This window comes from Leptodactylus fuscus, chromosome 5 (genome assembly GCF_031893055.1).
Source record: "Leptodactylus fuscus isolate aLepFus1 chromosome 5, aLepFus1.hap2, whole genome shotgun sequence".
Taxonomy (NCBI): Eukaryota; Metazoa; Chordata; class Amphibia; order Anura; family Leptodactylidae; genus Leptodactylus; species Leptodactylus fuscus.
In genome coordinates this window covers 152,910,701-152,927,186 of record NC_134269.1, presented here as the reverse complement: position 1 = coordinate 152,927,186, position 16,486 = coordinate 152,910,701, and the positions used below count along the sequence as shown (strand labels likewise).

Sequence of the window (16,486 nt, the reverse complement as noted above, 5' to 3'; positions counted from 1 at the left end):
ATGAGTAAGCACTGCTTGTTTTGTTACAACTTTTAGACTAATAGTCCTTTAAGCAAAGAAGCTGATGATTTAGATCTATTATCTGTGAAATCTGCCAGTGCATTATCTCAGAACAGAGAAGAAAAATTAAAAACCCAAAGAAGTTCTGGGACATCTTCTAGTAAGTAATATGTTTATGTGCTAAGCATGAGAAAATCTAACTGTTTGATATAGTAGATGTGAGACATAATAAGCTTGTGATGATATAATTCTGGAGCATCTTGCATTAAACCCTCAGTTATACCTCATGGTAACTTATATAAATTGACAGCAGGTTTTACCTTTGTCTCTACACATGTTAACTCTATCCAGTCAATGCTGACAGTGTCATGCTGTGTATGGACATAGCCTGCTGAGGTGAATGGGAAACTCAGTTGTCAATTTTTTAATACAGTTCCCAGGTAGGATAAGACAAGTACAGTTTAATGGGGTAGAATTGTTATTTTATGGGAAATTATTGATATTAAATGTTAACTAAAACAGACAGGTATGCAGACCTGAAAGGTCCAAAGCAAATTGTAAATTGGGATTAAAAATTTTCTCTTTGCTACTTGATACAAGTGTCTATAGCATGCGCTACAAATGGACAAATCTATAAAGGGATACATCTATGGTTAGGTTCATATCTGCATCTAGGTTTCTGTTCTTGGACAGCAAAAATAGCGAACACTGATCAGCTGTAGAGATGAACGAACACTAAAATGTCCGAGGTTCGAAATCCGATTCGAACAGCCGCACACTGTTCAACTGTTCGAACGGATTTCGAACCCCATTATAGTCTATGGGGGTAAATGCTCGTTTCAGGGGGACGCAGCGTAGAGAAGACTTCGGAAAGGTAAGAGAAGAACCAGCGTTGATGGGCAGAATGTGTAGCATTCTGCCCATCAACACTGGTTCTGCATCGAACCTTAAACTTCGAACAGCTAGTAGTGTTCGGTCGAGTACGAGTATTTCGAATACCGTAGTATTCGATCGAACACCTACTCGATCGAACACTACTCGCTCATCTCTAATCAGCTGTTTGAGACTGCTGCCGGTCCTGTACATAGAATATTGCATGTGCTATGTTACTAACGTTACTGCAGCTTTGCTCCCATTCGCTTTATGGATAATTTCATATGACATAATTTGCCACTGATTTTAAAGAGATTGTCCCTGATAAATAAAAAAAATTCTAAGTGCTCCATGCTCATCCCTCCAACTTTCTAATATATCCTTTTATTCCATATTCTATAGTTTTTGAGTAATATATGTGGGCCATGTGACCTACATATAAAGTTTTTTACCTTTTCGCTGATGTAACAGGTCATCACTATAATCCATATGCTGACCCGTTATGTCAGCCTAAAAGCCTCACCCGCCAGCCCCATTTTACTTGCCATCTCCTCTGGATCCGGGCCTGCGCGTCATCCAGCTGTGTGCCAACTCCTCACACATGTGCAATAGTGCCTAGGAAGCTGGCACATAATACTTACCTAGCTTCTCTTGCTTCTGGTTCAGAGCTGAGCCGTGACGTCACTCCCGTAAGTGACGTTGGGTCCTGCTTCAGGCAGTGTCGGAGGCCTGCAGCGCAGAGCCAACATCTCCTCTGCTTCAGGCAGATGTCAAGAAGAGGAGGAGACAAGAAGACAGGTAAGTATGGTGGGGTTGAGGGGGAAGAGGAGGGGTGAGCTGAGTTAGTTGGGAAGGGCTAGTAGAGGGTGGGCTAGCTAGGGAGACAGGGAGTATGTGTCAGGGTGAGGGAGTGAGAGAAGGAGGGGGGGAGCAAAGCATTAGAGTAGTTGTAGGATAGAAGCAGAGGAAGCTACACTAAGTAAACAAATGCAGAAGATGCCAGGAATTCTCTCTCAGAGAAAACCAGAAATCACTCAAAACTGTGGGCACTTATGAACCCACTAATAGCACTAACTGAGCTTAAAATTGGCAGGAAAACTCCTTTAAGGCCGATTTCATCTTAAAATCAGCACAAAAATTTTCCCTGATTGGATCAGGAATCTAAAAATATAATCGTACTGCTCCCCCTTGCCAAGGATTCTGCAGCTGATCATCCTCAGATCATCTGAAGCTAATTAGTGACTTTAATCTGCAAAGAAAAGCTGAAGCTTTGCTTGGGCTTTCCAGTCTGGGGAGCTAGAGGGCCAAAAAATCATTAAAAAAAATAATAATAATCTGAAGTGGAATTCGACTTCAGTTCATCCTCACTTTCTGATGTCTGAACGGGCCCTAAGGGGCGTCAAGCTACAGTAATGTTCTACTGCCATGCAGCGTATAGAACCTTCTGCATGTTGTAAAGTACTGCACTGACTCACTTGAAGAGTCTTGACGTTTTCTTCACTATTCCCGCATCCATTTTTCTTCTGTAAAGTATGACATTGTTGTGTTGCTTAGTTGCTTAAATAAAGCTTATTTATGAGACATGGCCAGTTATTACAGGGCCTGACACATAACATTTATCTTCTGCCCGGCTGTCAATAGATACCTACATTCCATTTAGCTAATATATTTTAGCTCATTTGGCTATTTGCCCGAAACTGCGTTGCCTGGATTAGTGCCATCATCTGGAAGTGATTGTTCTTGGTGAAATGTTGTTAGATACCAGTGCCAATTTTTTAGCTCTGTCTCTTTATTTCAATGTGTTAATATATTTCTACATTTTTTTGCTCTTTAGACAGAAATTTATTTGCACCAGAGAAAACTAAATCTGGACCTCTGCGGAAGGAACGAATCTCATTTAGAGACAACCCACTTCAATTCAGTGGTGGTTGGGGAGGAGGAAAAAAGAAAGGAAAAGCCAATTAAATAGTTTTATTTTATATATTCTTAAGACGTTAAATTATTTTAATGCAATAAAGTGGAAAGAATACTATAAATATGAAGCATTATCTTGTATATTTTATAGTGCCAGTCAATACTGTTTAGACATCCATCGAATGTTGGTTTCTCTTGAATTAATGTTCCACACACATATAAATATATTAGTTGGTGTTTGTATGTGAATAAATTGTAAATTTTTTAAGCAAGCTGTATAGTTTTTAAATACATACCTATTTCATTCTTTGTAATCAATAGTTTTTTATTGAGCTTTATACTTCCCTGTTGGATTTGACTGACATTTAGAGAAAGAAAATATTGGACCTTAATGATGCTTTCATTTCCAAAGCAGAATAAAGTGAACACAAATTTGGAGAATGTCAAGGTATCGTTACTCTAAGCCAGGGGTTCCCAAAATTTTTGAAGGTGACACTAACTTTTGGACAAGAATCTTGCCAGGAACCCCCCTCTTCTTAGTCGCATTTGAAATATAAATGTCTCCTCCTTTAAGCTGCTTCTTATTCCACTGTATTCTTCCTCTTATTTTGCCTTTTAGTAATGTCCTGCCCTTTATTCTACTCTGTCATCAGGAATTTTGGGGCATGCCATCAAAGTATGTGAGTACTCTTCCTCTCTGATGTATCTTGGTTTCCTGTCCCATGGCCTCAACACAGTACATATAATATTCCGGTGTGCACCACACACAGTATAATACCTCACACAATATAACATGCTCCACAGTGTCTTCACACATTATAATTCTCCACGGTGTGTAATGCTCCCCACAAAGTATAAAATGCCCCTCAAAGCCCTCACAGTATAATGCTCCACAGTGGCTTCACACAGTATTCTCCCCTCACAGTATATTACTCCACAATGGCCCCTCACAGTATAATGCTGGTCACGACCCACAGTTTCGGAACCACTGCTGTAAGAAATTCAGGTCAGTCATTATAGAAAATGTAAAAAAAAACATTATTGAGGGAGACCATTAAAAGGAAAATACTTTGGCATATTACCTGGACTGAACTCTGCTATATGAAATGAACTCACTGCATCATATTCTGAGATTTTTGGTTCACACCTATGAATCATGGGGAAAAAGGTGTGATAGGTTAGATTTTGCTTTACTGTGTAGACAGCAGTAAGAGTGTTCAGGCTTCTTATATGACAAATTCATTTAAGGCAACCACAGTTGAAGTGATACTGGTGAATAGTAGAGATGAGCGAACACTAAAATGTTCGAGGTTCGAAATTCGATTCGAACAGCCGCTCAATGTTCGTGTGTTCGAACGGGTTTCGAACCCCATTATAGTCTATGGGGAACAGATACTCGTTAAGGGGGAAACCCAAATCCGTGTCTGGAGGGTCACCAAGTCCACTATGACACCCCAGGAAATGATGCCAACACCTCTGGAATGACACTGGGACAGCAGGGGAAGCATGTCTGGGGGCATCTAACACACCAAAGACCCTCTATTACCCCAACATCACAGCCTAACAACTACACACTTTACACACTCAATACCACCTCTCTGACAGTAGGAAAACACCTTGAAACATGTGTATTTGGCACTTGCAGTGAGGAGAGCTTGTCACCAGCAGTGAATTTGGCTCTTGTAGTAAGTTGAGGTTGGCACCAACATTTGTTTTGAAAATCAGGGTGGATTGAGCCTCTAACCAGCAGAGTTTGGGCAAATTCATGGTGGAGGGAGCCTCTAAACACCCCAGTTTGGGCAAATTCATGGTGGAGGGAGCCTCTAAAAACCCCAGTTTGGACCAATTCATGGTGGAGGGAGCCTCTAACCAGCCCAGTTTGGGCAAATTCATGGTGGAGGGAGCCTCTAACCAGCCCAGTTTGGACCAATTAATGGTGGAGGGAGCCTCTAAACAGCCAAGTTTTGGGAAATTCATGGTGGAGGGAGCCCTTAAAAACCCCAGTTTGGACCAATTCATGGTGGAGGGAGCCTCTAAACAGCCCAGTTTGGGCAAATTCATGGTGGAGGGAGCCTCTAACCAGCCCAGTTTGGACCAATTAATGGTGGAGGGAGCCTCTAAACAGCCAAGTTTTGGGAAATTCATGGTGGAGGGAGCCCCTAAAAACCCCAGTTTAGACCAATTCATGGTGGAGGGAGCCTCTAAACAGCCCAGTTTGGGCAAATTCATGGTGGAGGGAGCCTCTAACCAGCCCAGTTTGGACCAATTAATGGTGGAGGGAGCCTCTAAACAGCCAAGTTTTGGGAAATTCATGGTGGAGGGAGCCCCTAAAAACCCCAGTTTGGACCAATTCATGGTGGAGGGAGCCTCTAAACAGCCCAGTTTGGGCAAATTCATGGTGGAGGGAGCCTCTAACCAGCCCAGTTTGGACCAATTAATGGTGGAGGGAGCCTCTAAACAGCCAAGTTTTGGGAAATTCATGGTGGAGGGAGCCTCTAAACAGCCCAGTTTGGGCAAATTCATGGTGGAGGGAGCCTCTAAACAGCCAAGTTTTGGGAAATTCATGGTGGAGGGAGCCTCTAAACAGCCCAGTTTGGGCAAATTCATGGTGGAGGGAGCCTCTAAACAGCCAAGTTTTGGGAAATTCATGGTGGAGGGAGCCTCTAAACAGCCCAGTTTGGGCAAATTCATGGTGGAGGGAGCCTCTAACCAGCCCAGTTTGGACCAATTAATGGTGGAGGGAGCCTCTAAACAGCCAAGTTTTGGGAAATTCATGGTGGAGGGAGCCTCTAAACAGCCCAGTTTGGGCAAATTCATGGTGGAGGGAGCCTCTAACCAGCCCAGTTTGGACCAATTAATGGTGGAGGGAGCCTCTAAACAGCCAAGTTTTGGGAAATTCATGGTGGAGGGAGCCTCTAAACAGCCCAGTTTGGGCAAATTCATGGTGGAGGGAGCCTCTAAACAGCCAAGTTTTGGGAAATTCATGGTGGAGGGAGCCTCTAAACAGCCCAGTTTGGGCAAATTCATGGTGGAGGGAGCCTCTAACCAGCCCAGTTTGGACCAATTAATGGTGGAGGGAGCCTCTAAACAGCCAAGTTTTGGGAAATTCATGGTGGAGGGAGCCCCTAAAAACCCCAGTTTGGACCAATTCATGGTGGAGGGAGCCTCTAAACAGCCCAGTTTGGGCAAATTCATGGTGGAGGGAGCCTCTAACCAGCCCAGTTTGGACCAATTAATGGTGGAGGGAGCCTCTAAACAGCCAAGTTTTGGGAAATTCATGGTGGAGGGAGCCCCTAAAAACCCCAGTTTGGACCAATTCATGGTGGAGGGAGCCTCTAAACAGCCCAGTTTGGGCAAATTCATGGTGGAGGGAGCCTCTAACCAGCCCAGTTTGGACCAATTAATGGTGGAGGGAGCCTCTAAACAGCCAAGTTTTGGGAAATTCATGGTGGAGGGAGCCTCTAAACAGCCCAGTTTGGGCAAATTCATGGTGGAGGGAGCCTCTAAACAGCCAAGTTTTGGGAAATTCATGGTGGAGGGAGCCTCTAAACAGCCCAGTTTGGGCAAATTCATGGTGGAGGGAGCCTCTAACCAGCCCAGTTTGGACCAATTAATGGTGGAGGGAGCCTCTAAACAGCCAAGTTTTGGGAAATTCATGGTGGAGGGAGCCCCTAAAAACCCCAGTTTGGACCAATTCATGGTGGAGGGAGCCTCTAAACAGCCCAGTTTGGGCAAATTCATGGTGGAGGGAGCCTCTAACCAGCCCAGTTTGGACCAATTAATGGTGGAGGGAGCCTCTAAAAACCCCAGTTTGGACCAATTCATGGTGGAGGGAGCCTCTAAAAACCCCAGTTTGGACCAATTCATGGTGGAGGGAGCCGCTAAACAGCCCAGTTTGGACCAATTCATGGTGGAGGGAGCCTCTAACCAGCAGAGTTGGTGGAAATCAGGGTGGAGGGAGCCTCTAACCAGCAGAGTTGGGGGAAATCAGGGTGGAGGGAGCCTAGTATTAGCAGAATTGTGCAACGCTTATGGTGGATGAGTATGAGGATGCGGAGGAATTGGAGAGGTTGAGTACAGACATGGAGTTTCATGTTGGGGTGCTTTACACAGGTGGGCACAAAAATGACGGCTCTACCCAGTGGTGGTTCATTTTTATCAAAGTGAGCCGGTCGGCACTCTCAGCTGACAGACGGGTGCGCTTGTCAGTGATGATGCCACCGGCTGCACTGAACACCCTCTCAGATAGGACGCTGGCGGCAGGACAGGACAGCACCTCCAAGGCATATAGGGCAAGTTCAAGCCACAGGTCCAACTTCGACACCCAATACGTGTAGGGCGCAGAGGGGTCGGAGAGGACAGGGCTGTGGTCGGAAAGGTATTCCCGCAACATGCGCCTATACTTCTCACGCCTGGTGACACTAGGACCCTCCGTGGCGGCACTTTGGCGAGGGGGTGCCATCAAGGTGTCCCAGACCTTAGACAGTGTGCCCCTCGTTTGTGTGGACCGGTGAGTACTTGGTTGCCTACTGGAGGAACTGCCCTCCCTGCCGCCAACGTCACATGCTGGAAACATCTCCATCATATTCTGCACCAATTGCCTGTGGCAAGCATTGATGCGATTGGCCCTCCCCTCTACCGGAATAAAAGACGAGATGTTGTTTTTATACCGGGGGTCAAGGATAGCAAAGATCCAGTACTGGTTGTCCTCCATGATTTTGACAATACGCTTGTTGGTTGTAAAGCACCCCAACATGAACTCAGCCATGTCTGCCACAGTGTTAGTTGGCATGACTCCTCTGGCCCCACCGGAAAGTTCAATCTCCATTTCCTCCTCATCCTCCATGTCTACCCATCCGCGCTGCAACAATGGGACGATTCGAAGTTGCCCGGAAGCCTCCTGTATCACCATCACATCATCGGATAACTCTTCTTCCTCCTCCTCCTCCTCCTCCTCCTCCTCCTCCATTAAACGCAGTGAAGCGGACAGATGTGTGGACCTACTCTCCAGCTGTGATGGATCGGATGCTATCCCTAACTCCTCTGTGTGATCTGAGTTATCCCTGATGTCAATCAGGGATTCTCTCAGAACACACAAGAGCGGGATTGTAAGGCTCACCATCGCATCCTCAGAGCTCACCCTCCTTGTGGACTCCTCAAAGACCCGTAGGATGTCACAAAGGTCTCTCACCCATGGCCACTCATGGATGTGAAACTGAGGCAGCTGACTTTGTGGCACCCTAGGGTTTTGTAGCTGGTATTCCATCAAAGGTCTCTGCTGCTCAACCACTCTATTCAACATCTGAAACGTTGAGTTCCAGCGTGTGGGGACGTCGCACAAAAGCCGGTGTTGTGGCACATGCAGGCGTTGCTGGAGAGATTTTAAGCTAGCAGCGGCTACTGTCGACTTGCGAAAGTGGGCGCACATGCGCCGCACTTTCACCAGTAGCTCTGGAACATTGGGGTAGCTCTTTAGGAAACGTTGCACCACTAGGTTGAAGACGTGGGCCAGGCATGGAACATGTTGGAGTCCGGCAAGCTCCAGAGCTGCTACCAGGTTCCGGCCGTTATCACAAACGACCATGCCTGGGCCCAGGTGCAGCGGCTCAAACCATATTGCCGTCTCATCGAGGAGGGCATCCCTCACCTCGGAGGCAGTGTGCTGTCTGTCCCCCAAGCTGATCAGCTTCAGCACAGCCTGCTGACGTCTACCAACGCCAGTGCTGCAACGTTTCCAACTCGTAGCTGGGGTCAATCTAACAGCGGAGGAGGAGGCGGTGGCGGAGGAGGAGGCGGTGGCGGAGGAGGAGGCGGTAGAGGAGGAGGGGGGTGTTCTTCTCGTGTCCCTGCCAGGAATGTTAGGCGGGGAGACGAGGTACACCGGGCCAGTTTGGGAAGCAGTCCCAGCCTCAACTACATTCACCCAGTGTGCCGTCAGTGAAATGTAGCGTCCCTGTCCGCATGCACTTGTCCACGCGTCGGTGGTCAAGTGGACCTTTGTGCAAAGCGCGGAACTAAGGGCCCGCCTGATGTTGAGTGACACGTGCTGGTGCAAGGCGGGGACGGCACACCGGGAGAAGTAGTGACGGCTAGGGACGGCATAGCGAGGTGCCGCAGTTGCCATCAGGTCCAGGAAGGCGGGAGTTTCAACAAGCCGGAACGCCAACATCTCCTGGGCCAGCAGTTTAGCGATGTTGGCGTTCAAGGCTTGCGCGTGTGGGTGGTTAGCAGTGTATTTCTGCCGCCGCTCCAATGTCTGAGAGATGGTGGGTTGTTGTAAAGAAGCGCCTGATGGTGCCTTTGATGGTGCAGGAGAAGGAGATAAGACAGGAACAGGGGAGGATGAGGGAGAAGTCAACAAAGTGGCGGAGGCAGATGAAGTGGTGTCCTGGCTCGTCCTCTGGAGTGCATCGCCAGCACAGTCAGCAGTGGCAGTGGCAGAGGCAGTGGCAGAGGCAGTGGCAGTGGCGTGAACGGCAGGCGGCCTTTGTCCTGCCGTTGCTGCCTGCCACTGATTACAGTGCTTGGATTCCAAATGACGGCGCATTGAAGTGGTGGACAGGTTGCTCTTCTCAGAGCCCCTAATCAATTTCGAGAGGCAAATTGTGCAGACAACACTATATCTGTCCTCGGCGCATTCCTTGAAAAAACTCCACACCTTCGAGAAACGTGCCCTCGACGTGGGAGTTTTTCGGGGCTGGGTACGAACTGGAACATCTTGGGAGATTCCGGGTGTGGCCTGGCTTCGCCTAAGCTGCTGACCTCTGCCTCTAGCTACCCTTTTTGGTGCTGCACCTGCCTCAACATCCACACTACTTTCCCCGCTTGACATCCCCCCTGTCCAGGTCGGGTCAGTGTCCTCATCATCCACCACTTCCTCTTCCAACTCCTGTCTCATCTCCTCCTCCCGCACAATGCGCCGGTCAACTGGATGCCCTGACGGCAACTGCGTCACATCATCGTCGATGAGGGTGGGTTGCTGGTCATCCACCACCAAATCGAACGGAGATGGAGGAGACTCTAGTGTTTGAGCATCTGGACACAGATGCTCCTCTGTTAGGTTCGTGGAATCGTGACGTGGAGAGGCAGGTTGAGGGACAATGAAAGGAGCGGAGAACAGCTCTGGGGAGCAGGGACAGTTTGGGTTATTGTTCTGTAAAGCTTCGGAATTTTGGGAGGAAGGAAGACAAGACTGTTGGGTAATAGGAGGAGAGGAGGCAGAGTCTGACTGGCTGCTGGACAATGTGCTGTAAGCGTTCTCTGACAGCCATTGCAAGACCTGTTCCTGGTTCTCGGGCCTACTAAGGTTTGTACCCTGCAGTTTAGTTAATGTGGCAAGCAACCCTGGCACTGTGGAGTGGCGCAATGCTTGCTGCCCCACAGGAGTAGGCACGGGACGCCCTGTGGCTTCACTGCTACCTTGCTCCCCAGAACCATTCCCCCGACCTCGCCCACGGCCTCGTCCACATCCCTTTCCGGGAGCCTTGCGCATTTTGAATTCCTAGTTAGAAATTGGCACTGTATACCAGTAGTAAAAATTGTGGGTGCACGTAACCCCAATATATTCTTTGAATTACCAGTCAGAAACTGGCACTATATGGCAGTAGCAAGAAATGAGGGTATTTGTATTCCCAATATATTCTTTGAATTCCCAGTCAGACAATGGCACTGTATACCAGTAGTAAAAATTGTGGGTGCACGTAACCCCAATATATTCTTTGAATTACCAGTCAGAAACTGGCACTATATGGCAGTAGCAAGAAATGAGGGTATTTGTATTCCCAATATATTCTTTGAATTCCCAGTCAGACAATGGCACTGTATACCAGTAGTAAAAATTGTGGGTGCACGTAACCCCAATATATTCTTTGAATTCCCAGTCAGAAACTGGCACTATATGGCAGTAGCAAGAAATGAGGGTATTTATAACCCCAATATATTCTTTGAATTCCCAGTCAGACAATGGCACTGTATACCAGTAGTAAAAATTGTGGGTGCACGTAACCCCAATATATTCTTTGAATTACCAGTCAGAAACTGGCACTATATGGCAGTAGCAAGAAATGAGGGTATTTGTATTCCCAATATATTCTTTGAATTCCCAGTCAGACAATGGCACTGTATACCAGTAGTAAAAATTGTGGGTGCACGTAACCCCAATATATTCTTTGAATTCCCAGTCAGAAACTGGCACTATATGGCAGTAGCAAGAAATGAGGGTATTTATAACCCCAATATATTCTTTGAATTCCCAGTCAGACAATGGCACTGTATACCAGTAGTAAAAATTGTGGGTGCACGTAACCCCAATATATTCTTTGAATTACCAGTCAGAAACTGGCACTATATGGCAGTAGCAAGAAATGAGGGTATTTGTATTCCCAATATATTCTTTGAATTCCCAGTCAGACAATGGCACTGTATACCAGTAGTAAAAATTGTGGGTGCACGTAACCCCAATATATTCTTTGAATTCCCAGTCAGAAACTGGCGCTATATGGCAGTAGCAAGAAATGAGGGTATTTATAACCCCAATATATTCTTTGAATTCCCAGTCAGACAATGGCACTGTATACCAGTAGTAAAAATTGTGGGTGCACGTAACCCCAATATATTCTTTGAATTACCAGTCAGAAACTGGCACTATATGGCAGTAGCAAGAAATGAGGGTATTTGTATTCCCAATATATTCTTTGAATTCCCAGTCAGACAATGGCACTGTATACCAGTAGTAAAAATTGTGGGTGCACGTAACCCCAATATATTCTTTGAATTACCAGTCAGAAACTGGCACTATATGGCAGTAGCAAGAAATGAGGGTATTTATAACCCCAATATATTCTTTGAATTCCCAGTCAGACAATGGCACTGTATACCAGTAGTAAAAATTGTGGGTGCACGTAACCCCAATATATTCTTTGAATTACCAGTCAGAAACTGGCACTATATGGCAGTAGCAAGAAATGAGGGTATTTGTATTCCCAATATATTCTTTGAATTCCCAGTCAGACAATGGCACTGTATACCAGTAGTAAAAATTGTGGGTGCACGTAACCCCAATATATTCTTTGAATTACCAGTCAGAAACTGGCACTATATGGCAGTAGCAAGAAATGAGGGTATTTATAACCCCAATATATTCTTTGAATTCCCAGTCAGACAATGGCACTGTATACCAGTAGTAAAAATTGTGGGTGCACGTAACCTCAATATATTCTTTGAATTACCAGTCAGAAACTGGCACTATATGGCAGTAGCAAGAAATGAGGGTATTTGTATTCCCAATATATTCTTTGAATTCCCAGTCAGACAATGGCACTGTATACCAGTAGTAAAAATTGTGGGTGCACGTAACCCCAATATATTCTTTGAATTACCAGTCAGAAACTGGCACTATATGGCAGTAGCAAGAAATGAGGGTATTTGTATTCCCAATATATTCTTTGAATTCCCAGTCAGACAATGGCACTGTATACCAGTAGTAAAAATTGTGGGTGCACGTAACCCCAATATATTCTTTGAATTACCAGTCAGAAACTGGCACTATATGGCAGTAGCAAGAAATGAGGGTATTTGTATTCCCAATATATTCTTTGAATTCCCAGTCAGACAATGGCACTGTATACCAGTAGTAAAAATTGTGGGTGCACGTAACCCCAATATATTCTTTGAATTCCCAGTCAGAAACTGGCACTATATGGCAGTAGCAAGAAATGAGGGTATTTATAACCCCAATATATTCTTTGAATTCCCAGTCAGACAATGGCACTGTATACCAGTAGTAAAAATTGTGGGTGCACGTAACCCCAATATATTCTTTGAATTACCAGTCAGAAACTGGCACTATATGGCAGTAGCAAGAAATGAGGGTATTTGTATTCCCAATATATTCTTTGAATTCCCAGTCAGACAATGGCACTGTATACCAGTAGTAAAAATTGTGGGTGCACGTAACCCCAATATATTCTTTGAATTACCAGTCAGAAACTGGCACTATATGGCAGTAGCAAGAAATGAGGGTATTTGTATTCCCAATATATTTTTTGAATTCCCAGTCAGACAATGGCACTGTATACCAGTAGTAAAAATTGTGGGTGCACGTAACCCCAATATATTCTTTGAATTACCAGTCAGAAACTGGCACTATATGGCAGTAGCAAGAAATGAGGGTATTTGTATTCCCAATATATTTTTTGAATTCCCAGTCAGACAATGGCACTGTATACCAGTAGTAAAAATTGTGGGTGCACGTAACCCCAATATATTCTTTGAATTACCAGTCAGAAACTGGCACTATATGGCAGTAGCAAGAAATGAGGGTATTTGTATTCCCAATATATTCTTTGAATTCCCAGTCAGACAATGGCACTGTATACCAGTAGTAAAAATTGTGGGTGCACGTAACCCCAATATATTCTTTGAATTACCAGTCAGAAACTGGCACTATATGGCAGTAGCAAGAAATGAGGGTATTTGTATTCCCAATATATTCTTTGAATTCCCAGTCAGACAATGGCACTGTATACCAGTAGTAAAAATTGTGGGTGCACGTAACCCCAATATATTCTTTGAATTACCAGTCAGAAACTGGCACTATATGGCAGTAGCAAGAAATGAGGGTATTTGTATTCCCAATATATTCTTTGAATTCCCAGTCAGACAATGGCACTGTATACCAGTAGTAAAAATTGTGGGTGCACGTAACCCCAATATATTCTTTGAATTACCAGTCAGAAACTGGCACTATATGGCAGTAGCAAGAAATGAGGGTATTTGTATTCCCAATATATTTTTTGAATTCCCAGTCAGACAATGGCACTGTATACCAGTAGTAAAAATTGTGGGTGCACGTAACCCCAATATATTCTTTGAATTACCAGTCAGAAACTGGCACTATATGGCAGTAGCAAGAAATGAGGGTATTTGTATTCCCAATATATTCTTTGAATTCCCAGTCAGACAATGGCACTGTATACCAGTAGTAAAAATTGTGGGTGCACGTAACCCCAATATATTCTTTGAATTACCAGTCAGAAACTGGCACTATATGGCAGTAGCAAGAAATGAGGGTATTTGTATTCCCAATATATTCTTTGAATTCCCAGTCAGACAATGGCACTGTATACCAGTAGTAAAAATTGTGGGTGCACGTAACCCCAATATATTCTTTGAATTCCCAGTCAGAAACTGGCACTATATGGCAGTAGCAAGAAATGAGGGTATTTATAACCCCAATATATTCTTTGAATTCCCAGTCAGACAATGGCACTGTATACCAGTAGTAAAAATTGTGGGTGCACGTAACCCCAATATATTCTTTGAATTACCAGTCAGAAACTGGCACTATATGGCAGTAGCAAGAAATGAGGGTATTTATAACCCCAATATATTCTTTGAATTCCCAGTCAGACAATGGCACTATATGGCAGTAGCAAAAATAGTGGGTGTATATAGCTCCAATTCTATTGCTAGGGGACTTGCAGGGTATTTCTGGGGTGAAGGTGGGGGGGCACACCGTTGGAACGGGTATCGGGGGTATATATCGGGTATACGGGAATACACTGACAGTGTATTCCATTCAGGATCCTGGGAAAGCTGGGTTGCGGCGATTGAGCCCGTCAGTGCCACGTTACACTGACAAGCTTCTCCCTGGAATTGAAGTTATATGTAAGCCCAATATATTCTTTGAATTCCCAGTGAGACAATGGCACTATATGGCAGTAGCAAAAATAGTGGGTGTATATAGCCCCAATTCTATTGCTAGGGGACTTGCAGGGTATTTCTGGGGTGAAGGTGGGGGGGCACACCGTTGGAACGGGTATCGGGGGTATATATCGGGTATACGGGAATACACTGACAGTGTATTCCATTCAGGATCCTGGGAAAGCTGGGTTGCGGCGATTGAGCCCGTCAGTGCCACGTTACACTGACAAGCTTCTCCCTGGAATTTAGCTCTTACAAGAGCTGTTGTGGTTGTCTTCTCCTTCCTATCTAGCCTGTCCCTGCCTACCCAGAATCTAACCCCTAGCTAACTGGACGGAAACCTCCGTCCTCGGTGAATTGCAAGCTCAGAATGACGCGAACCTGGGCGGCGCTGTTCTTTTAAATTAGAGGTCACATGTTTTCGGCAGCCAATGGGTTTTGCCTACTTTTCTCAACGTCACCGGTGTCGTAGTTCCTGTCCCACCTACCCTGCGCTGTTATTGGAGCAAAAAAGGCGCCAGGGAAGGTGGGAGGGGAATCGAGTAATGGCGCACTTTACCACGCGGTGTTCGATTCGATTCGAACATGCCGAACAGCCTAATATCCGATCGAACATGAGTTTGATAGAACACTGCTCGCTCATCTCTAGTGAATAGCAGATGAACACATATAGGGGGTAGGAAAACAATTAAGGAGTGTCGGTTGAACATATGTACCTAAGGAGGGTGTGTCACACATCCCATCCAGAACATGATATGGGTGAAGCCCTAAGGGGTCAATTCACTCTACTCACTCAGTCTTGCACTCTCCCTTCACTCAAGCTGCAAATTGAGAATAAATCACACCCCAACACAGTTCACACACCCCTGGGTTTGTTAGAGACAAGTCGTAAAGCAATAAACCTGGCTTATGCGGCATTCACACTTGCACATTGAGTTGTCTGCCATGATTCCGCCTAAATCCCTGGAAAAACTGTATAGGGATGACTTGCCAGCGGTCATTTTAAAAACTCATTCATTTCAATGGGTTTTTAAAGCAAACCGCCGGTGACCATATGCAGCCTCTCTGCCGTGAAACAGTTTTTTTTGTTTTTTTTGCATGGACACAAAGTCCTGCATGTCCGACTTTGTGTCCGTGCAAAAAAAAAAACAGTTTCACGCCAGAGAGGCTGCATATGGTCAACAGCAGTTTGCTTTAAAAACCCATTGAAATGAATGGGTTTTTAAAATGACCGCTGGCAAGCTGTCCCTATGTAGTTTTTCCGTGGAATTAGGCAGAATCACAGTGGATACCTCAAGGTGCAAGTCTGAATGCCGAATTAGTTGAACATCTGATCTTGTGCTGCTGGAAGATCATAGTCTCCCTTCTGATATTACTTGTATATTGATATACATAGCAATATAATATAGTGATGACACATACACTCACTGGCCACTTTATTAGGTACACCTGTCCAACTGCTCGTTAACACTTAATTTCTAATCAGCCAATCACATGGCGGCAACTCAGTGCATTTAGGCATGTAGACATGGTCAAGACAATCTCCTGCAGTTCAAACCGAGCATCAGTATGGGGAAGAAAGGTGATTTGAGTGCCTTTGAACGTGGCATGGTTGTTGGTGCCAGAAGGGCTGGTCTGAGTATTTCAGAAACTGCTGATCTACTGGGATTTTCACGCACAACCATCTCTAGGGTTTACAGAGAATGGTCCGAAAAAGAAAAAACATCCAGTGAGTGGCAGTTCTGTGGGCGGAAATGCGTTGTTGATGCCAGAGGTCAGAGGAGAATGGCCAGACTGGTTCGAGCTGATAGAAAGGCAACAGTGACTCAAATAGTCACCCGTTACAACCAAGGTAGCCAGAAGAGCATCTCTGAACGCACAGTACGTCGAACTTTGAGGCAGATGGGCTACAGCAGCAGAAGACCACACCGGGTGCCACTCCTTTCAGCTAAGAACAGGAAACTGAGGCTACAATTTGCACAAGCTCATCGAAATT

The 16,486-nt window shown here is 45.3% G+C and overlaps 1 protein-coding gene across 1 annotated transcript in view; it reads left to right on the top strand.

Annotated features, from left to right (window-relative positions):
- Nucleotides 1-2,838, top strand: part of LRRIQ1 (leucine rich repeats and IQ motif containing 1) — a 98,301-nt gene extending 95,463 nt beyond the window's left edge. Inside the window, exons 26-27 of the mRNA XM_075274542.1 lie at nt 37-160; nt 2,708-2,838. Coding sequence (XP_075130643.1) covers nt 37-160; nt 2,708-2,838 — 255 coding nt within the window. The remainder of the gene's footprint in view (nt 1-36; nt 161-2,707) is intronic.
- Nucleotides 2,839-16,486: the final 13,648 nt, after the last annotated feature.